The 21,161-nt window shown below is 52.9% G+C and overlaps 9 protein-coding genes across 9 annotated transcripts; 4 read left to right on the top strand and 5 right to left on the bottom strand.

Annotated features, from left to right (window-relative positions):
- Window positions 1-38: 38 nt before the first annotated feature.
- Window positions 39-2,555, bottom strand: A1O5_02652 (uncharacterized protein; the record flags this gene model as incomplete). The annotated part of the gene is made up of 2 exons (XM_007743266.1): window positions 39-1,538; window positions 1,599-2,555. The coding sequence occupies 2 exons, from the start codon at window positions 2,553-2,555 to the stop codon at window positions 39-41; spliced, it is 2,457 nt and encodes an 818-aa protein (XP_007741456.1).
- A 2,316-nt stretch (window positions 2,556-4,871) lies between these two features.
- On the bottom strand, window positions 4,872-6,239 carry A1O5_02653 (uncharacterized protein; the record flags this gene model as incomplete). The annotated part of the gene is made up of 1 exon (XM_007743267.1): window positions 4,872-6,239. One exon carries the CDS (start codon window positions 6,237-6,239, stop codon window positions 4,872-4,874), a length of 1,368 nt encoding a protein of 455 aa, XP_007741457.1.
- An 850-nt stretch (window positions 6,240-7,089) lies between these two features.
- On the top strand, window positions 7,090-7,389 carry A1O5_02654 (uncharacterized protein; the record flags this gene model as incomplete). Its single annotated transcript, XM_007743268.1, has 1 exon — window positions 7,090-7,389. The coding sequence occupies one exon, from the start codon at window positions 7,090-7,092 to the stop codon at window positions 7,387-7,389; it is 300 nt and encodes a 99-aa protein (XP_007741458.1).
- A 740-nt stretch (window positions 7,390-8,129) lies between these two features.
- A1O5_02655 (uncharacterized protein) lies at window positions 8,130-10,129 on the top strand (the record flags this gene model as incomplete). The annotated part of the gene is made up of 2 exons (XM_007743269.1): window positions 8,130-9,432; window positions 9,483-10,129. The coding sequence occupies 2 exons, from the start codon at window positions 8,130-8,132 to the stop codon at window positions 10,127-10,129; spliced, it is 1,950 nt and encodes a 649-aa protein (XP_007741459.1).
- A 393-nt stretch (window positions 10,130-10,522) lies between these two features.
- A1O5_02656 (uncharacterized protein) lies at window positions 10,523-11,629 on the top strand (the record flags this gene model as incomplete). The annotated part of the gene is made up of 1 exon (XM_007743270.1): window positions 10,523-11,629. The coding sequence occupies one exon, from the start codon at window positions 10,523-10,525 to the stop codon at window positions 11,627-11,629; it is 1,107 nt and encodes a 368-aa protein (XP_007741460.1).
- Window positions 11,630-11,650: 21 nt separating this feature from the next.
- Window positions 11,651-12,432, bottom strand: A1O5_02657 (uncharacterized protein; the record flags this gene model as incomplete). The annotated part of the gene is made up of 2 exons (XM_007743271.1): window positions 11,651-12,289; window positions 12,343-12,432. The coding sequence occupies 2 exons, from the start codon at window positions 12,430-12,432 to the stop codon at window positions 11,651-11,653; spliced, it is 729 nt and encodes a 242-aa protein (XP_007741461.1).
- A 409-nt stretch (window positions 12,433-12,841) lies between these two features.
- On the top strand, window positions 12,842-14,855 carry A1O5_02658 (uncharacterized protein; the record flags this gene model as incomplete). Its single annotated transcript, XM_007743272.1, has 10 exons — window positions 12,842-12,987; window positions 13,051-13,216; window positions 13,265-13,296; window positions 13,345-13,378; window positions 13,423-13,825; window positions 13,875-13,973; window positions 14,088-14,222; window positions 14,278-14,347; window positions 14,411-14,535; window positions 14,608-14,855. 10 exons carry the CDS (start codon window positions 12,842-12,844, stop codon window positions 14,853-14,855), a joined length of 1,458 nt encoding a protein of 485 aa, XP_007741462.1.
- An 892-nt stretch (window positions 14,856-15,747) lies between these two features.
- On the bottom strand, window positions 15,748-17,423 carry A1O5_02659 (uncharacterized protein; the record flags this gene model as incomplete). The annotated part of the gene is made up of 2 exons (XM_007743273.1): window positions 15,748-15,924; window positions 16,014-17,423. The coding sequence occupies 2 exons, from the start codon at window positions 17,421-17,423 to the stop codon at window positions 15,748-15,750; spliced, it is 1,587 nt and encodes a 528-aa protein (XP_007741463.1).
- A 1,719-nt stretch (window positions 17,424-19,142) lies between these two features.
- Window positions 19,143-20,949, bottom strand: A1O5_02660 (uncharacterized protein; the record flags this gene model as incomplete). Its single annotated transcript, XM_007743274.1, has 3 exons — window positions 19,143-20,469; window positions 20,525-20,760; window positions 20,830-20,949. 3 exons carry the CDS (start codon window positions 20,947-20,949, stop codon window positions 19,143-19,145), a joined length of 1,683 nt encoding a protein of 560 aa, XP_007741464.1.
- Between the last annotated feature and the right edge of the window lie 212 nt (window positions 20,950-21,161).

Consider the following 21,161-nt stretch of genomic DNA (forward strand, 5'->3'; position numbering starts at 1 on the left):
TGACAAGATTCCCGCCGAGGAGTCTTCCCCAGCGATCTCTAGTTGTTCATATCATAATCGATGAAGTCGCTATCGTTCCAGGCAGAAGCGAACATGGGGTCGTTGTCAAGAGTAGCGAAGGCCTCTGGACCGCCTGGGAACAAAGTCGCTGTGGCGGCGGCAGGGTTGGAAAACGCACTGCTACCTTCACCTCCAAACAGTGAGAAGTCGTTCTGAGGAAATTCTGGGTCCGAGGCAATCAAAGGGGCGTCATTGAATGACTGCCCAGAGGGACCAGCAATCATGGGAGAATGCTCCGAGATGGAGGGATTGCGGGAATTTGGCTGGAAGTAGGAGCTCGGGGTCGGCAGCCCCTGGTTCCAGGAAGTTTGGTTGTTGCAATCAATTGTGATATCCATTGCAGTGTTGTATGGAGATGGCTCGGTGATGTTGCTGTAGGTTGGCGTGATGGGTGTGGTCATCATGTTGGGATATTGAGCAGGCTGATAAGAGCTCTGGAACGGGGCGTTGAAGTCGAAATCATCTCCCATGGGGTTGTATGGCGCCGCCGGAGGGTTCCGCGGAAAGATTGGGTTCGAATAAGTGACTGGCGTTGAGTTGAAGTTGTCGAAAGCGTTGATTGGCTGCTCAAATGGTGTCATCGAACTGCTACCTGGCATACTTCCAGCAATGCTTCCTGCAACGGAACTGGCATCGTCCCAAGTTCTAATAGATACAGCTGGACTGGGGGAGTAATCCATGCTTGGAGTTCGTGGAGTTTGAGCTGGTGTCATCTTCGTGACAGCCTTGTCTTTGCCCTTGGCGCGCTCATAGTGCCAGCCATGCTTCTTTTCCTGATGTTGCTTGCAATTGCTCTCGCGCTTAGTTCGGAACTCACAGAAGTCGCACTTATAGTAGACAGGATTTTTGGAATGACGGTCGTTGATGTGGCGCTCACGTTCCTTTTCAGTCGGAAGACCGAGCTCGTGGTACTTGCAGCTCGTCTCGGGACATTTGAAAGGGCGAGAATGAGTCTTTTCGTGTTTGGCCAGATCACATTTCCTCGTGAAGATCTTGTCGCAAGTAGGGTCGGAGCACTTCATCTCAACGATCTCGGGGATGTAGCCCTTCTTTCTGCGAGCCATGGACCTTGCCACATCTTCATCGAGAGCCTCGCTGCTCGCTCTCTTTACTCCAGGAGTGGGCATGTAAGGTAGACCAGTCCTGAGAGAATAGCCCTTGCCGTTCTTCCAGCGAACGAGCTCAGCTTCGTTACCGGTTTCGCCGAGGCCACCCTCAAGGGTGACCTCATCATCGATGGAGTAAGCCATGTCGTCGTCTTCCTCAGCAGTGCCCGCCTGCTGAGCGCGACTGGAAGAGCCGATATGCGCAGCTAGTCGGTTGACTTGTTGGACCAAGTCAAGGAAGTAACCGTTATCGTATGGCCGGTCGGCAGCACGGCGTTGTTCAGACTCAGCGAGATGCTGATATGTATCGACAACAAGCTGGATCGTAAACTCGCCAAAGACGCGGTACAATTGCCTTGAGATGGCAAGGGTCTTGTAATCGACGTCAGAATGTGTCAGGAGTCTGGTGGTGGTAGTGGGGAGGGTGCTTACCAGTGGCTGGAAGATGAGGCTTTGTTCAAGGTCACGCAGGCATGTGACAGCCTTGTTGTTCTTGGATCCAAGAGCAGTGACAAGAGGATGAAAGTCCTCAAAGCGGTCTTCTCGGAGGATGGGTGTGATTATATAGTCCTTGATCTTCTTCCGAGCGGAGGGACTCAATGCAGGATGACGCAGGGTATGTCGAGAAGCAGGAGGAGCAATGCTCTGCGTGACAGCGGATCGGGTAACGGTGCTGGAAGTCCTCGAAGAGGGGAGACTACCTCGTTGCCTAGTGCGCCGAGTGGTCGTGTCTGGAGAGTCAGCTACTGCAGGTGGTTGGTTAACACTGTCTTTACACATCAACATGCAGCGGGCAATCCAACCTTGAATTGCTGGTGCAAGACCGTCGTCTTCGGCGGCGTTTCCCACGGCTTTCTCGGCTGAGTCACTGATGGATGTGCCCAGCCCACTGTCCTTATTCGACAACAAATCCAAAGCTCTTTCAAATGACTTGGCTAGACCTTTGTCACTGGCTGGGCTGATCGATGAACCCAAGCCTTCGTCTGATGGTAGTGCGATGCGACGAACCCAGACCTGTTGGTCAAGGAGTTGGGTTGGGCGACGACGGCTCGATGTCTTTCTGCCTCGGGCGCCGGAGAAGGTTTGTTCGAAGTCGGCGATAGACTGAGCTACGTCTTCCTTTTCGGCAAGCCAGCTAGTGAGAGTGGATTGAGAGCATGTTGGAGAGCGACGAGTCAGGTGAGGGATGCTGAGCACTGGGTCATCCTCAGTGGCCGGCGAGGATGAGTAGTGGAAAGTTGCGCCCTTGGACAGGGACATCTTATGCAAGCTGCATGCTGATGACTCTGTCCAAGCGGGGGAAGACGGAGAAAGACCCTTGGTGATGAGTCGAGGAGTACGGCGATGAGCAAAAGGGGTGGGAGGAGGAGGCATGGTGGAGGACGCCATGGTTGGTATATGTACACTCTGGATGAGCCAGGCCTAGGAAAGATGCCAGATGACACGCAGAGTGCTAGCCCGAAGTTTAGCACGCGGTCGATTGGTCGCTTTGGATCATTCCCCGGTGCTTATGACTCACCCGTACAAATAAACCCCCAAACGATATAAACCGAAGACTGAAGAATGTACTTTTCTGGAAATCGAAAGTCGCCTATACTCACAGTTGCTGCGTCGTTGATCCTTCTTTCTCACTTGGTGCCAACGATTGTCCAGTCGGGAGAACGCCGTCTCCGTGTATTTGTGGGGTTCCTTTTTGAAAACAGTGTGTGGCCTCTCAAGTCGGGCGCAGGTGGATTGTGGTAGGCGGCGTGCGAGGATATTTACCCGTTGTTGGATGGTCTCGGAAGGAGCGGACAGACGATATACCGCGATCCCAGTGGGTGAGAGCCTGCTGGGCTCACAGCCTGATAGGAGGAGTCTGGAGAATGCACAAGTGTCCGTTGCAAGAGGACAGAAGTGCAATCGAACCGAATGGGGTTGACGTGAGGTTCAGATGGGCAGCGAGATAGAGAGGGCCGCGGATGGTGGAGAGGAGACAACCTGAGGCCAAGGTGGCGAGTCCAGGTGCTTCCCTAAGGTTGTGTAGCCGAGTCTGATTGAAGGAGGGGAGGAGGGAGACGGTCAGGGCGAAGAGGTCGCGATTGAGAGGAAGAAGGGTGAGTCGAGATGAGTCGAAGTGAAGCCCGTTGCGCTGATGATGTTTGAATCTCAAGTTCGCTGTTGCCTGCTTGGCACAGCCAGGGGACCTCCACCGCTGCAATGTGATTGGGTGCAGCCAACAGGGCTCTCTTCGCTTCTCTGCCCTTCCAGTGTGGCGCGGGCAAGCCAGTGTCGGCCAGTGGTGTGTTTGGGCGCTTTTATACTGGCAGTGGTGGCAGCTAGGCCTCATAACCCTGGTCTCGGTCTTCAACACCCCTGTTCGTCGGCCGTAACTATTGCCCATCATCCGCCAACCCCCATCTATGTACCTACAGTACAGTACCAAGTACGAGGTGTCTCTCTGGTCCTTCTGTTTCTTGGTCCCCATGCACGACGAACCAGGATTCTTGTTCCTGTCGTGCTCCCAAAGAACCAGAGCCTCAGGAATCGGGCATCCACTCAAATTCATGATCCAGCAGCGACGGGACGAGGTATCTCTATCTCAGCCAGTTCGTTATGGATGACATATTCGAAGCTCACGCCATCGCTTATCTAATCGATTGCACAAACCAGTGTCAGCCCTGCCAAGATGGACGCTACAGTACATAACTATGTACATACATGAGAGACGGAGTCGGCACGAAATCAAGCCGTTGCACATCGAGACATCTCCATCATGATAAACCCCCAGAATTGGTTATGCTCCGGGCATCTGCCTCTTCTTCCTTGTCCCAAACCAGATTATCAAGTCGGAATCACAATGGTGCTCTCACATGCCAACCCGTCAATCTCCTCCCCGGAATCTCCCCTCGAAAGAAAACATGCCCTGCAGAGGTGATCGGGAATGGATGATGCGCCAGGGAGCGCGTGTGGCAGTGCAGAAATTCAAGCTTCGACCGGGGAGCAACCATTGAAACTCACAAGCGTGCAGTTTCCCACATGGACTTTTGGTGAAAGTCGCCACCCTGTCCTCTTTGGGGCGATTAATATCCATTCGTTCCTGGTTCACAATGCGCAGGATTCCACTCGACAGGAACCGCTCAAACCGGTGAATGCACCAAAGGCGCGTCTTGCACACTTTCAATTGGCTGATATGCACCAGATGCAAGGGACTTCAGGCCTCCCGTCCGTTCATGACGCACGCCTCTTCAAAAAGAACGGTAATACTTGTGTCTTCTGTATCCCTGCATGTCCTGGGAGGCCCTACCGAGTCAGGACTGTAAGTGGGAAAGAGTTGCGTCTTCCACTCCCGCCAAAACTCCACGAGGAAAAAGCCCGACCAAACGACAGAATGCAGCATTTCCTGTCCAGTCCAAGTGACTCATGAGTCTACCTTTGTCACCCTCCTGTTGCAAGCTTCCTCGTATTTTGCACCAATCGCGACTCTTCGCTTTGCGACATTTGAGCCTCTGTACTGGGTAACCTCTGTTGTGCCACGGCCCACGCTGTCACCTGATCCGTACAGATGATCATCGCTTCGGGTGCTTTCGCTCTGGATGAGAACGAGACCATTGGCGTAGCGCGTCTCGCGTGAAACAGGACGTCAGGCTTATTTCGTCCAAATGCGATTCCTCTAACGGTCTTTGTTTGCTACTTGTGACAATTACAGAAAAAACTCACCCGGGACTAGTTCGTTAGCCACCCTCCAATCCCCAAGATCCCTCCATCGGGCCCTTGGCTGTCCATTGTCCACTTTTTCACGGGTGCACAGCCAAAGTCCGTTGTATATCCAGCCTCGAACATCTCCATACCCGCCCACCCAATCATCGCAGCATTATCCGTGCACAGCTCAATGGGTGGAAACACCAGCCTCATTCGCTCAAAAGATCGCGCATCCAAAAGTCTTCGCAGGTAGTAGCGCAGGAAATCGTTCGCCGCGACCCCTCCGCTCACAACCAGGGCGGGAATTTCCACGCCCTCTGCTCGGAGTTTCTCCAACGCAATGATGGTTCGCGAACCCAGATGCTCGAACGCCGTACCCATGACGGACCGGGCCAATAGAATCCGCTCTCGGTCCTCCATTGGACGGTTTTCTTTTTCCCTTGCCAGTATCATCCTTTTGATCTGGCTCGCAATGCCTGAGAAACTAAAGGCCAGATCTCTGTTTTGAGCCATTGGGGTTGTCAATCTCCATCCAAACTCGTTCATGGGCTTATTGATCTCTTCAATGCGCGTTTGAGGCACATCCCAGGACTCGAACTCTTCTGGATCCTTGAAGGCGTACCTGGAGAGGTACTTGCCAAACGCAGTATCCGGGGTGCTCTGCCGCAGTTCTTGGGGAAGGATGAGGCGTCCGCATTTGTCCAATTCATCTCCAACGGCTGTGTCGGTTGCGGTAGCCAAGATCTTATGGTCTACCAGACCTTTCGAATAGAGTAGCATTGTATGCCCGCCACTAACCAACAACGTCAAGAATGGAAACATTGGCCCCAGAGAACCTTTCTCAGGATCTCGGCCCTTCGCCATCGCAGAGACCAGCCTTGGTGTCAGAGCATGGGCTTGCATGTGATGGACGCCGACAATTGGTATCTGCCATGCCGTCGCGAGTCCCTTGGCCGTGGCCAACCCGACACCAAGATTAGCTGACATTCCCGGCCCCCTCGTCACCGATATAAAGTCTGGCTTTTGCTTCGGGGCACCATCCCGAAGCCATATTCTCTTTGCGTGGGGGAGTGCATCGTTGGCGTCAGGTAGCGATGGCAGCGCGTTCTCCAGCAGTTTCGAGAGGTTCGCCTGGTGACTCTCGAGTGCCTCGGTGGGGAGGATGCCGCCTTTGCCGGTGTTTTTGGCAGTGACCTTCTCATTCAAGAGTAATCGCGTCTTCACGTGTTGCGGGTCACTGGACGTTCTGCATTTCGAAAGGATCGCGACGCAGGTGTCGTCGCAGGAGGACTCAATCGCAAGGGTGAGGAGGCTGCGCCGAGGCGCAAGACTGCTGGCAGCTCGTCGACATGATGTGTACAAGGCCTCCCAGTGACGCGAACCATGAAGCATCGACGTAGATGAATGATTTCAACAGCAGACTGACTCGGTTACAAGTGACGGTGCCATCCAAAAAGTGTTGTAGATGTGAAATTGGAGACTGGAATGACCGGGATTTAACCGAACCTCACATCCACCATCATCAGCTTCCCATCGAGCTCCACAAACTCCATTAGTATGGTCAATTCTCTCTCCACGGCCTATAGTTCTATAACCACGTTGAATGGCCATTTCGCATGAAATATATCCTTGTGAGACCGAGGTAAGTGCAGGTCGCTGGGTATACTATCAGCGATACCTGCAGTTTCAAAATGATTTGATGGGCTGAATCCAATACGCAAGCCGGTCGGCTTCAGGAAGATCCTGGGAAGTGGACGATTATCCTACGGAATGGATGGGTCATCGGTCGTCTACCGGTCTCTTCGAGAACAGGGCTCTACATAACTTCATCGCCTGTCAGAAGGTATCCACACTCGATCGATCGCGCAGATGCGAATTAGGTTTGTATGAATCACCACTCAACTCGTTGATGTCATGACTATGCCATGAGGCACCCAGCCGGGGTATATCAAGCCTCAGAGCCTCGAGTAAGCAGAGCAGCTCAACGGCGTGGTGTTCTCAATTTTTACCCTCCATTGCAAAGCGACAGAGAGAAAATATGCAGCGAGTCCAACTTTTCCATCGCGTCGTTCCGCGTCTGAACGGCACAAGGGCGCTGAGCCGGACCTTTGTCTCTAGCGGTCGTCGTCAGGTCGGGACGCCCCAACCCAACCCCTCGAACAACAACTACAACAACCCAGGTATCCAATCCGCATTGGATCGTCGCCCAAGATCCTAAGCTGACGAGGAAGAAGAACAACAGATGAACAAAAGCCACGCGACGGGGGAGAGTGTAGTTCCCGAGCCCATACAGCGAGCGGCCCCAGAAGGATTGGAAAAGGCTCTCCCTGAAAGTGTACACCCAACCAAGGGCAGCGACGTCGACCCGCAGAAGGAAGAAAACACCAGCTTCAAAAGCCACGCTACAGGCCCAAGTGTTGTTCCCGAATTCATTCAGAAAGTGGCGCCGGCGAAGCTGGAGAAGGCTCTGCCAGAAAGCATCCACCCGACCAAAGGCAGCGACGTTGATCCTGAACCGGTCCAGGGAAAGAACGCAAAGTAGGATGGGATGATTTGCCTGAGCAACGGTCTCAAGGCGACCGATGATGTCAAGGACACAACTTTGAGAAATTATGGGCAGTATCGGAAATATATACATCGCCAATGAAACATGGATAAACTTGGTCAACGCGCGTTATGCTATTTCTACCTTTCCACTTTTGATTCTGTTCATGGGAGATCATGACCATACCATTGCGAATTATCCCCGCCACCCAACTACAGATGCGATTCCTAGTATCATGGCATATGTCATTATCGACTCCGCTATGTGTCGAGAAGTATTCGGTGCGTAATTTGCAGCCTGTCGAGCCGAGCCATGGTAACGTTGCGAGGAAGATGACGTTCTCTGCCTACGTACCTATCTATTTAGGAACCTACATTACTCCAGGTGGCGCCATATCTACCACGCCATGCCATTGCTCTGGGCGACAGAGAGGCAACCCTTGTAAAGAGGTCGTACGGTACGTATCACCAAGGAACCTCCGTATGCAGGAGAGAGGTATTACAGAGCATAGAGAGGCTTCCTGGGTGCCCAAATTACCCAAAGTGCCTCTACAGGAGACGCCAAGACGCCAAGACGCTTCATCGCCACAGAAGACGCGTTTGTGGTTTGAGCTTCCTTGGCGCTATGAACCTCCAGCCCTTATCACATTCTCCGTCGTACCAAGTCCGACCAGCACTTCGGACAATAGTGACTCGCGAATGACCCGCGTTGCGTCGTTGGAGTAATGTGGCGGCACGATGGCATCGTCGTCTCGCCCTGATAGACCTTGCGATGCCTGCCGCAAGAGAAAGATAAGATGTTGGGTGTCTGATTCAGGCCGTGATTGCGCTCTGTGCCGGTCTCATGGCCAACAATGCACCTTTATTGAGGCGCCTCCCAAGAAGAAGCGAAAGCAAACCGATGCAGCCTCCCCGGACGAGGCTGTTGTCGTCTCAGTCTCGCCAGCAACGACCCAGAAAGAACAACCGCACGATTACTCGAATTTTCCAGAGGCGTCGTTGCTAAGGCAGACTCTTGGCCATCAACACTTTCGAACAAACTCTTACATCGGCGCTACGTCGTCTCCAAGCCGCCTGCTGCTTGAACTTCCGGCTATCTCTCAGCTAGGCAAATATCGAGCCTCTGTTCCTGACTGCGAGGTTCGTCGCGTCGGCCAGAATGGCTATTTCCTCATGCTTCCAGATGACCAGGATGTCATCAACGACCAACTTGAGGTTCTCGACAGAATCGAGGCTACCATATCGCCCCATGGACCAGCTCTGGTTGAGCTATACTTTCGTATCGTTCACCCCAGCTTCCCAATTCTTCACAAAGATGTCTTCCTCGTGAAGTATGGCCGCTCATATCGGGAACTAACACCCGCATGTTTGGCTGCTGTTTATATGTTGGCCTTGAACTGGTGGTCCTATAGCGTTGACCTTGCTTATTTCGTGAAGCCTGATGTCTTGGGCCTTGAACAAGTTGTTCCATGTCTAATGGCGTTCGATAAGGCCGCCAAAGTCTCTGATATCCAGGCCGGCTTACTGTTCTTACAGCGGCCCAGACACGATTCTTGGAGGTTGACGGCTCAACTAGTTGCTACTGCCGAAGAGGTTGGTTTGCACCGCGACTGCACACATTGGCAAATTCCTGACTGGGAGAAAGGCGTGCGCAGACGCCTCGCCTGGGCTCTCTTCATGCAGGACAAATGGGGAGCGCTCGTGCATGGACGTCCCTCACACATCAAGGTGGACAATTGGGAAGTCTTTCCGCTCAAACAGGATGACTTTCCAGAGAATGTTGAAGAGGATGACGTGGAGCAGGGGAGCTCCGAGGTGGAGAAAGGCATTCTAATCTTCATACATCTCTCAACACTGACACAAATACTGTCCGACGTTATCGACGAGCTGTTTACCGTACAAGCCAGCAAGAGACATGACAGCACAGTCGCTCTGCTGCAAACAGTTAAGCCGATTCAACTACGACTGAAGGCTTGGTATAGCAATCTTCCCTCTTGTTTGGAACTCGGCACTACCCAATCTAGAAAATTGTCGGCTACAGGTATGTAGAGTGTGGGAAAGGCGTTGTATTCCGGCTTAACCACTGTCCAGGGCAACTATACCTAGCCTATCTGACCGTGGAGGTGACTCTCCACCGAGCGATTGTCGAGTCAGAGATGAAGCAACCTCTAGACGCTGGTCTGCGACGGATAACACGAGAAGCGGCGATCATGAGGTTCAAATCCGTTGTCGACTTTCTGAAACGGCTGAAGCCCGAACATATGCAAGGATTCTGGCATTTCGCTTCGGGATCTTGCTTGGCTATTATCGCCACGTTCTCGTTGGTGCTTCTCGCGACAAGCACTGAACCGAGCGAGTCGAGAGCTATCCATTCTCAAATCGCCGAGTTTCGATGGCTGCTCAACATCAACGGACCCGGCGCTGGCTTCACCAAATCCGCGGTCGACCTCCTGCAATCAAATGCGGGTTTCCTGGCGACATATCGCCCTCAAGGTCCTCCCAACGTCATCCCTGGTCATGATCAAGGACGAACAGATCGGTCTGCGGATCAGACACGGTCGACGTCATTGTCAAACACTGAAAGCCAAGATGAGGCTGACAGCCACATACCGAACACGCAGGCCTTCGAAAATATTGCTGAAGACCTCCAGGCCTTACCAGCAGGTATTAGCTTTAGCCCGAACCAGCCCTGGCTCTATGATTTCGACGACCTTGTCTCCCAGACCTGTTCTACGTAGGTCAGGTGTATCACCCTCAAAATCCGAACAACGAAGCCAAAGGGTTCTGAGAGCCTCCAGTTATCACGAGGCATCTTCACTCGAGAATTTTTTGGCCTTAAGACGATATTTTCCCCACTCGATAGTAGTCGAACGGAGGATAACTGCGCGAGCCTCGAATAAAAGGTCTGCGATTTGTGTTTTTCACCCGTGGACTTGTCCGATAATATCTCTGTCTCAGGATCTGCCCGCGGGCATTTGCGAGGGCCACGGGCTCGCCGGGCAGAGCCCGTGTCACGTGCTGTGGGAGCACTCTATCAATCCCTCTGCCGACCTCACAACTTACATCAATTTATGCGTGTCGCTCCAATTTCCCTATAGGCCGAAAGACTTCACCTTGAGCACTGCTTTATCATGGCCTTGCAAACTGTAGACCACGTCGCTATCAGCCTTGATGCTCCTAACGTCGACCCTCTACAAGGGACAAAGTACGACTTCAAAAGAGATCTTGTGGGCTATGGAAGAGACTCTATTCATCCGCGCTGGCCGAACGATGCCAAGATCGCTGTCTCTTTTGTCATCAATTACGAAGAAGGCGCTGAGAGATCACTGTTGAATGGCGACGGGCAGACTGAGAGCGTCCTGTGGGAACAGGCTCATGTTGCACCGCGCGTTGGATCGAGGGATCCTAAGATCGAAAGCGACTATGACTATGGCGCTCGTGTAGGAGTTTGGCGTCTTCTGAACATGTTCGAGAAGAACAATATCCGAACCACCATCAACGCTGTCGGCCAAGCTCTTGAAAAAAACATACCACTCGCTCGAAGTCTAGTGGAAGGTGGCCATGAGATCGCTAGCCACGGTTATCGCTGGGTTCCTTATCACAACATGAGCCCAGAAGAAGAGAAACAGTACATCTTGCGGCAGATGCAATGCTTGAAAGCCACAACTGGAAGATACCCTTCGGGATGGTTTGTCGGGCGGTGTTCGTCTCATTCTAAAGCCTTGATACACGAGGTCCACGAAGAGCTTGGCGCGCCCTTACTTTATGAAGCGGATTGCTTTTCAGACGACCTCCCCTACTGGGCTGATGTGCCTGCTGAGTATAATGCGGATCGACCCAAGGGCATGTTGATGCTCCCTTACAGCTACGACAACAATGATCTGAAATATCAGATCGCCCCAGGTACATGGGGCTCTTCGAGTGCTTTCTTGGAGTACCTGAAGAGTTCTTTTGACGTCCTCTATGCTGAAGGGCTCGAAGGTCGACCAAAGATGATGACGATCGGCTTGCATTGCAGGATTAGCGGCAAACCTGGTAGATTTGCCGCGGTTCAGTCTTTTGTCCGATATGTTCAACAACAGCCCGATGTTTGGATTACGACCCGAAAAGACGTCGCGCTGCATTGGCACACAACATTCCCCTATGTCAGGAAGAGCGCGCCGCTCGATAATGGAATGGCCGGAGGCCTTCAGCCGGATCTTCCAAAAGTCGATAATCTTGTCTATGCTCGAATTTGACTAGGCTCGATATTCTGACGGTCAGCCGAACATATCCAATCCCTTCTTGTGAATGGCATATCGGACCATAACAGCACCTGCCTCTAATTGGTCTATTACGGTTATCTCTCGACCAGCTTCACTTCCGAGCTCTTCTTGACATGCTTCTCTGACCAGAGGTTCCATGCCAAATAAAATTACACCACCTATGCAAATAGCTGCAATCTCAGACTTGCCGAGTAGCTTCTTCACCCCTGCTTTTATCTTCGTTTTTACGAGTCCTTGCGAGTTTTTGGCGAGGTCAAGTATGCCCACGCCTGTTGAGACCACCCCAGCAAAACAAGAATCCGCTCGAGATTTACCAACCAAGCGTACCACACCCTCTTCCAGTTGCTTTTCGTATGCTTCTCCTGTTGTCAAGATTGCAAAACGCTTAGCGGGCTGGAGACCACTGAGAGCGGCGTATATGCTTGCTTCAAAGATGCCCACGACCGGTTTAGGGTCGACTCGAGCTTGCAATAACGTGACGAGTGGGTGATCTGCATAGCAAGCCAACAAAAAGCCATCATAGTCTTCGGTGATGTCGAGCAGTAGCTGAAAACATGTGTCTGCGTTTTGGTCGATATCGTGGCTCTGCAAAACCGGAGGCCCGCCAGGGCACGTCCAATATGTGCTCAGTATCTAAGATGTGTTCAGCTTCCATCAGCACTGCTTCGCAGCGAGGTGCATCCTACTGGACCCAGGTGGCGGTCGATACCCGATTTAATCAATTGAGTAATCGCGCTCGATCCGTTCGGATTTATTATCAGCAGTTTCCTAAGCATGGTCTGTGATGCTCCCTTTTACGCGATCTTCGAGGTGTGCAAAGCGAGAGCACTGTCCAGAGCAGTACCTCCACAACTTGTGTACAGCTTTGGCAATATGTCTTTCTCGGACGTGGTTGGTCAAGTTATCGAATCTCGTTATCGTGGGGAGCCCGCGGGCCTCGAATGATAAGCCCGCCTGCAGCTGAATCCACCAAGTCTAGATCTGGCCGGGGATGATAGCCTTGCATGAGGTGTGGGACGCTATTTACAATTCTGCAGTATACATCACATCTATTTATGAGGCATTCGACTCCCACGTAGTGGAGCTTTTGCTGTACAGGGACCCGTCCCTGCAGATACAACTGAAGCAGCCGTCAACACTATAACAACACGCAAAGCGCAGTCTCGAGTATTTTGTTCGTCGTCAATGGGCAAGCTTCGCCAATTCTACGACAAGCACATCGTGCTACACCCCCATGCGGGGGCCTTCACATCAGAGCCAGACGCGGCACGATGGAGCAACAAAGATCTCGACCCGGTGCCCGAAGAGAAGAAAACCTGGGAATGGTGGCAGTAAGTCCTGCTGTTTTCGCTGCTTGCGACTTGGAGACCGAAGAGCTAAACACCCTTGCTCAGTGTCGGAGGCTTCTGGATTGCTGAAGGTTTCAATCCCGCACAAATGCAGGTGCCTTCCAGCGCTGTCGCACTGGGGTTGAATCCAGGTCTAGCAATGGTGGCCTGCTTGATCGGAAATCTTCTCGTTACTGGGCCTGTGTGCATTGTGGGTTGGCTTGGAAGCAAGGTACAGTAGTTCGTGAACCCAACATGGCCCCCGCTAATCATCTTGCAGTACTCAGTCCCATTCCCGGTCATTGCTCGAGCGTAAGTGGGAATAGTTCTCTCCTGAAGCGGACGCTGAGAACACTCCAGGTCGTATGGCATGATAGGCGCATACTGGGCAATGGTATGTAAGTCTAAACTTGGCGAGTTCGTGACTGACGTTGGCAGATCATCCGCGGTATTTTCTGCGTCATCCTTTATGGCGTTCAAGCCACTCTCGGTGGCAATGCCGTTCGGTGCATGCTTGAGGCCATCTGGCCGTCCTTTGCCCACTGGCACTTAGACAGCCTTCCCAAAAGTGCGGACATCACGGCCCCGGACCTGCTTTGCTTCGCTCTGTTCTGGATTGCCTCTTTCCCCTTGCTCTTCGTGCCCATGTCCTCACTGCGCTGGCTATTCGCAGTCAAGATTGCAATCATGCCATTCTTCTATGTGGCGCTGTTTACGTGGGCACTGACGGCAGGCCATGGCGTTGGGCCTTTGTTTTCTATTCCCAACAAAATCACCAGCGGATGGTCGATTGGATACGTCTTTTGCTCAACAATCCTAGCCACCATCGGAGGAAATGCCAGTATGTATAACCGTCTCGCGTGGGAGATTCTTGCTAATTGCGATGACAGCCTTCGCGGTCAACATGGCGGACATCACTCGCTATGCCAAAAATCCTCGGAGCTCAGCTATTGCACAGGCATTTGCATTGCCGATATGCATCACGATGAGTAAGTCGATGGAGTGCAGCGAAACAAAACTGGGACTAACTTCTGCTAGTTGAATTGCTCGGAGGTGAGGAACATGTTCGGATGGTACTTCGCTTGACTGACACCTTTTCCAAGCGCTCATGGCCGCCACAGCCCAAGTCGTTTACGGCCAGGTTCTCTGGAATCCATTGACGATCGTTTTGCTCTGGAACAACCGAACTGCAAAATTCTTTGCCGGCTTGCTCTTCGCATTTGCGACCATTGCAACAAGTGAGTCGTTCGACGTTCTATCGAGCCTCTGTTCTTCACACTGACACTCCATTAGATATCACAGGAAACAGTATTCCCTTTGCTCATGACATCGCGGGAATCTTCCCGCGGTATATGAACGTTCGGTAAGCCATCCAGCACCCTGCTTCCAGGCGCGGCCATCTGGTCTCAGCAACTGACGGCGACAGACGCGGGCAGATTCTTTGCGCTATTCTCGGGTTTGCAATGAACCCTTGGGTCATTCAGGCTCGGGCTTCCCGCTTTTTCAACTTCGTCGGAGGATACTCGATATTCCTGGGCCCGTTGGTTGGAAGTAAGCCACACCACATCCCACTCCGTCGGTTCTTGCGTCCTCCACAGATATATCTCTGACTCGTCCTCCCAGTCATCCTGTGCGACTACCTCATCATCCGGAAAGCTAGACCATACAATATATACCACCTCTACAGACCGGGCGGGCTGTACTGGTACTGGAAAGGCTGTAACTTCCGCGCCCTGACAGCGTGGCTGGTCGGCGTGGTCCCGCTCCTGCCAGGTCTAATCTACAATATCAACTCCAACATCAAAATGGACAAGGGCATTTTGGAATTCTACACGCTCGGTTGGCTCGATGGACTGGTCATCGCATCGTAAGTGGTTTTTCTCCTCCCAGCAAGCGAATCTACTGTCGCTAAGAACAAATCCGCCGGCTCTAGCATCACATACTACTTGCTATGTCTGGCTTTCCCCTTTCCGACAGAGATAGAAGACGGGACCGTCGTTGTGGTCGGGACCAAGGATGTGGAATCTCTTCCCCCCGATGAACCTCGTCTTCCGCATGACGAAAAACCCGCCTTTTGATAAAAGGGCCGGAAAAGTGGGTTCTAGCCATTTCGGAATCCTGGGATACAGACTTAAACACACGCACCGCGAAATCATGTCAGGTCGCCAATGGATGCATCTTCTGCCCCCTTCCGAGTACATATGTAGTATATAGGAGGAGGAACCCCGTCGCCGTTTCCATTTGTGCATGTGTATGTGTCTAACTCCCTTCCGTCCAAGGCTCCACGAAATATCATTCACATGCAATAGAAGGAGAAGAACCGTACACGCTTCTTCGGGTCCCTTTCAAGATTTGCTTCTTTCACAGGTCTCTAGCGTGTCCTTCGCAGGCAGGCGGAAGCTGGGAGGGATCCAGCACGTCGTCGAACAACCGCCTCCAGACGCGAGGCGCCAGAGGCAGAGAGAGGGCTTGATGGCATACAAGTCAAGTCGACACTAAATAGTATGACTGCCGCCCGTACTCACGCGTGCACCACAGATGCAAATGCCACTCGCTAGATGCAAAGTGCAAAGTCCCTCCGGGCACCTAGTCGTGGACGATTATTACGATGGTCACAACGTCCCAGCATCTGCGGGATAAGCGAGTCACACACGCCTCGCAGAGGCACCGGCTCTGGTTCTGGAAGCAAAAGGGAAAGCTTTTCGAGACACGACCGAAGTCTCTGTTTCTACCTCGAGGCTTGGTTTTCCCTCCCCTCCCTATCTATACCTTTGACGCTCGGCGTGCCTCCATTATATTTGCTTGGATCATCTTGCCCACATTAGGTCCCTCGTACTTGCGGACGGCGTGGACGAACCACCAAAAGGTCGTGAGGACGACGACTCCGACGAGGATGACGGAATTATAGTTCATAGTGGCCACAGTTGTGGGCAGGGCATACTAGTAGTGAAGAACGAACGAGTTAACTTTACCCTAAGTGGGAGGAGCAAAGGGGGAAATATGGGTGTGGGTCTAGACAGACAACTCACCGGAAAGCAGAAAAAGGTGTCGAAGAAGATGATGAAGAAGACGGCGAGGCCGTTGATGAGGTAGCCCACCTTGCCCAAAGTGAAGGGACCAACAGGCATGTACTTCCTCCGCGTAAGCATGTTTGGCAGGATGGTCACGGCGTATGAGGCGCTGGTGAGAACGACAAAGGAGCCAGCCAAGTCGGTGAAGGCGGTCGCGCTGCCTAGGGTGATGGCGCAAAGACCGATGGTCAACAATCCAGTCAAGAGGGTGGCTTCGATCGGGCAGCTGAGCCTCTCGTTCACGTGGGAGAAGAAGCCCGAGAAGGGCGTGGCATTGTCGCGAGCAAGGGCCCACCACGTTCGTCCGACGGTCAAAAAGGTCCCGATCAAGCAAGGGATGAGTGACAAGAAGATGATGAAAAGCAGGCCGAAGGTTGCTGCGCGGCTGCCCGTCGCTTGCGAGTAAGCCTGGGCGAGGGGGAATGAGCCGTTGCTATTCTGAACCGCGTTGAGGTCGTTGACGCCGTAGAACAAGGCAATTGCGAAGCACCAGGCGTAGAGGAATCCGAGCCCGAGCTGAATAAAGACGGCCTTCGGTAAGTCGCGTTTTGGATTAGGAAGTTCCTCAGCCATGTGTGTCACAGCGTCGGGCGTTCCAATGGTGAAAGCCCCGTTGAGAACACCAGTCAAGAAAGCAACCCCGCTACTCCATCCAGTGTTGTTCTGGAAGTCTGTCCAGACGAACCTATTGGACGCATGGGAGGCCGGCATACCGGCGAGGACAATGATGGTGATGATGCCGCCCACCGTGACAATGAACAGCCCAAAGTGTTGGAGGTAAGCCAGGCTGCTGTTGAAAAAGATGGTGACTGTCAGGCACAGGATTATGATGCAAACCAAGCCAACGAAGAGATTCCAAGGCTGAATGACGTAGTCGGGATGGTACAAAAAGTACATTTGGACGCACAGCTCCGACATGATGTACGCGATGGACGCCAGGTCAAACAGCCAGCCGAAATAGTTCAAAGAGCCAGCGAAGAAACCCACAGGACGGCCCCATTTGGGTCCGGCGGTGATGGTGGCCCAGTGGTACACGCCTCCAGAAGAAGGCACCGAGGAAGCAAGTTCGGCAATGGACGCGTTGATAAAGCTGTAGTAGAATGCGGCAATCCACAGCTCCCAAATCACCCCCGGCGCGCCCCCGTTGTAGATAGAGACTGCGAGCGATGTCCCCAGGGCGACCCAAGCATTGTCGACCGTCAATGCGAGACCGCAGATGCTCAACAGTCCATACTGGCGATCCAGCTGATCGACATGACCGGAGGCATTGATAATTTCTCCTTCCAAGGAGATCACAATCTGCTGTTCGCCAGAGGCAAGAGGTTCCTCGGCGTTTTCGGGTGATTTCTCTCTTTTCACCTCGTCCATTTTCTCGCAAACGTGGAATGCAACGCCAGGAACCCGATATACATGTAGAAGGTCTCAACTCCACGTGCACCTCGTCACAAGGAGCCTAGAAAGATGTGACAGAGAAGCGACGCAGTTTGGGGGATCGAAGCAATAATATGCGAAAAAAGAAAATGCATCACACCGAAGAAGAAGGTCGATAAGGGCCTTGCGCCACCAGGCTTTGGACCCAAGCTCGTGTCTGATTAGGGAAGCTGGAGATAGAGATAGACTCGACCATCATGATGGGAATGACACGTATCTTTCATGAAGCGGATATCAAATATAAACAGTCAGAAGCTGTTCGAGATACCAAGCAGACGATAGGGTGATGGTTGGTGATTGGTCGTAGATAGGCTTTGGGGGTCGTCGACGTCTCGGATCTCGTTATGTACCAGCAAAGGGGGCTGAAGGGGGCCTAGGGCTGGTGAGGCTAGGGTTAAGCATAAGTTGTTAGTATCATGATAGCCGGGGCTTGTAGCGCGCGGAAGACGAGAGATGGAAGTTTGCACAACCTCATCCACTGCTCAATTGGATGACATGAATACTTGGTAGACACTGCGAGTTGGGTGGCCTCGCAATTTGCGATGTTGTGGCCGCCGAGCCGCCAAGGCTCTGTCTGTCTTTTGTCATTACAAAGCTTGGCAACACGTGTCGCACGTGAATGCCTATCACAAGCAACCCCCTTTTGCCCCCTTCTTGCCCCTTCAGTGACATCCACCTTCCAGCACTTCCTTGTACAATTCCTCCTTCCATCCGTTGAGAGACGGGTTTCGGGACAGCCCAGGCTGTGGTTCCGGGGAGCCGTATCGTCTCCAGAAGAGGACTGCGATGATGACAAGCCTTGAGGCATCGAACAAAACACGGTGATACTGCGGGATACCTTCGGACTGTCGCCGCGACCTCTACCACCACGTGTCCTGGGGCGTCGAGAGACGCGTGGCAGAGCTCATCGTGGGGTTACTCAGTACCGATTCAGCAGGTCCACCCGGACTCCGTCATCTACCATCTTACCTTGGTCCGTCGTCAGGATTCAGCGAGTGGCATGTTACTGTACGTTGACAACACAGCACTTACGATGAAGTTGCACAGCTTCAGGTACTTTTCCCAGCAAGAAAGACCGCTTGCCTGTTCAGTTTATGAAGGACCCCCCAAAGACGCCGAAAGTAACGGGCCTCAATCACTCACGGGCGGAAGGGGAAAGGGACTTTACCTTCCCCGCTCTTCATACCAACGTACAAAGTAGAACATCACGATGAGAAGGGAAGAATGCAGACCCTGTCGACCAGTTCAACTTTGCAGATGGATGGCCTGAGAACGTGTAAACAGCAAGCCGTTGCAGAAATCACGACAAGATTGAAAGATGCTCGCTGTAGCCACCCACCATTCGCGGTGCCATGGGCCGAGCCACAAGACGGGTCGGGTATCTGAGGGGCAGTGTGTCAGCAATCCTTCTCGGGGTCTGTCGCCGGTTGGTTGATCTTTGCTCCTGTTATGCACGGCAGGAGGCTGGTAGTCGCTGTCTAGTGCGCAAAATGTAGGTTAATGATCCTGAAAGGGGACAGTAGACGTGATTCATTCATAGTTGGCTTCAAGAGTCTAACATCTGAAGGAGCTTGCGTAGGCCATGATTTCTACCAACTTTTACCTCCGGAACTTGACAGTAAAGCACATCACCGGCTCAATTTTCTCTGTCCCGTATCAGAGCAGCAGACCAAGATATCCTATTCCAACCAGGAGCATCGAGACTCGCTGCAACCTCCCATTCGAGCCAGCAAGTGTTGCCAGAGGATTCAGTCTCTGCGCTGCAGCCGAGGACGCGGAACTTGAAGATGAATCGGCCGTCGAGGCTGCGGAGGCGCTAGCAGAAGCTGTTCCAGACCCAGACCCAGACCCAGACGTAGGCTCCGCAGAAGATGATGGGATGGCTGGAGATGGCGAGGACTGCGACTCAATGTCGCCGGTAATGGCACCTCCCTTGGTTACCAGAGGGTAGACGTAGCTTCCGTTCGAAAGCCCCGGCTCAGGCACATACCAGCGAAGCAGGAGGACGAAAGGACCCGGCTCCGCAGGAGAAGGCAGCCAGTTGGATGTCCAATTGCTCGGTGGCTGTGCGGCCTGGACAAGGATGTCAAACGGCTTGTCCACAGTGGAATCACTGCCTGGTCCGTACACAGGAGTACCATCTGCGTAAGTTATGTTGTCGCGGTCGCCTAGAGAATATCTATTGATGGGATTCTCCACAAAATAGCCGGCGACGTTGTACATGGTGGCGCTCCAAAACCCGAGCTTCGTCAGTGGTGGTCTACCGGAGAAGCGTAGAATGTAAGACTCGTTGGCCATCAGGCTGAGATTTCCGGAGAAGGTGGGATAAATGGCCTGGTCAGGCTGAAGCATCAGATAACCGAACTGCGCAATAAAGGCGCGAGCCACGATGTTGGTACCATATAGACCCGAATATTCCGGGTTGTTGATAGTCCACCCGTTGCCCATGTTCAGCACGCTCCCGTTGGCGAGAGGGAACGTCTGCACCGCCGTCTGGGCCGCCGTCCAAGCTGAGGTCATGTTGACACATTTCGGTGCAGTGTACGCGGCCCCTGAAATGCCGGCCTGGGTGAAGTTGGATGTGGTGAGAGGAGACGTGCCGCCGGTGGCATTGTAAGGAGACACAGGCCCGAAACGTGCGTTCAGCTCCATGACGCTCTGCGCCGTCGAGTTCGGCAGGTTTGCGAACATGGCCATGTCGAGCGCGGGGCCAACCGCCGACCCATTACGGGATACCTCGGTGATGTTGTAGCCTTTTATGATTTCGTTCACGGCAGATAAGTCGCTGGCTGCATTCCTGAGGAGGACTCGAAACAGAATAATCCCAAAAGTAGTGGGCGAGTACACACTGCCCATATAGCCATCGCTGCTGCTAGATGTCGACAAAGTCCCCATGACGCTGCTAGAAGGCGCCAGTGTCAGAAGATACTCGCCGGTAGGATTGCCGCCCACGGGACCCAAATTCATATAATTGTCCCCGTATCTTATAGGACATGATCAGCAGGAATAACGATAATGAGGACGAGCCCTTGACATACGGCGTGTAGAATGAAACAGCAAAATAACGGTTGTCAACTTGCGGAACATCCACCACCAGGTCCTGCTGAGACAGATCGTACCAGACACTGGCATAGAGGGTGTCCCGGTTGGGCTTGACCACGGCTGTTGACTGAGGAGTGGCTAATGTAGAACTTGCAATGAGTCGATTTGCTCCTACGCTTGCTTTGAACAGGCTTCCAACCGCTTTCTCGTAGGCGAGGAGCGGGATGCCATACTGTGATTGATCATGTCAATGTGCTCGCTCTATAATGTGCCGCATGAACGGGGGAGAGATGCATCGTACCTCCAAACTCCATTCTGTAGCACCTTGCGCAGCGCACGATGATCCAGACGACTGTGTGCGTGCTAGCTGTGCACAGCCAAGTAGGCAAACGAAAAAGAGGGCAAGAATATTTGTCGACATCTTGTACCTCTTGGGATCTCTTCACATTGTTCCCGGAGCAAGCACTTAGGGTATTGCTGTGGTCTTTATACACCGCGCCAGGAAACCGAGCTCGGCAACTCCAGGCTGCTCCATCTCCTTCAATCGTCCTTTTGAACTCCTCCTCTCGCTTGGACCTCGGTGAGTCTTCTAGATTGCTGTCCTTAGTATTCCGACTCCTACAATTCTGGGGA

The sequence above is a fragment of the Cladophialophora psammophila genome, assembly GCF_000585535.1.
Source record: "Cladophialophora psammophila CBS 110553 chromosome Unknown aczJe-supercont1.3, whole genome shotgun sequence".
NCBI lineage: Eukaryota > Fungi > Ascomycota > Eurotiomycetes > Chaetothyriales > Herpotrichiellaceae > Cladophialophora > Cladophialophora psammophila.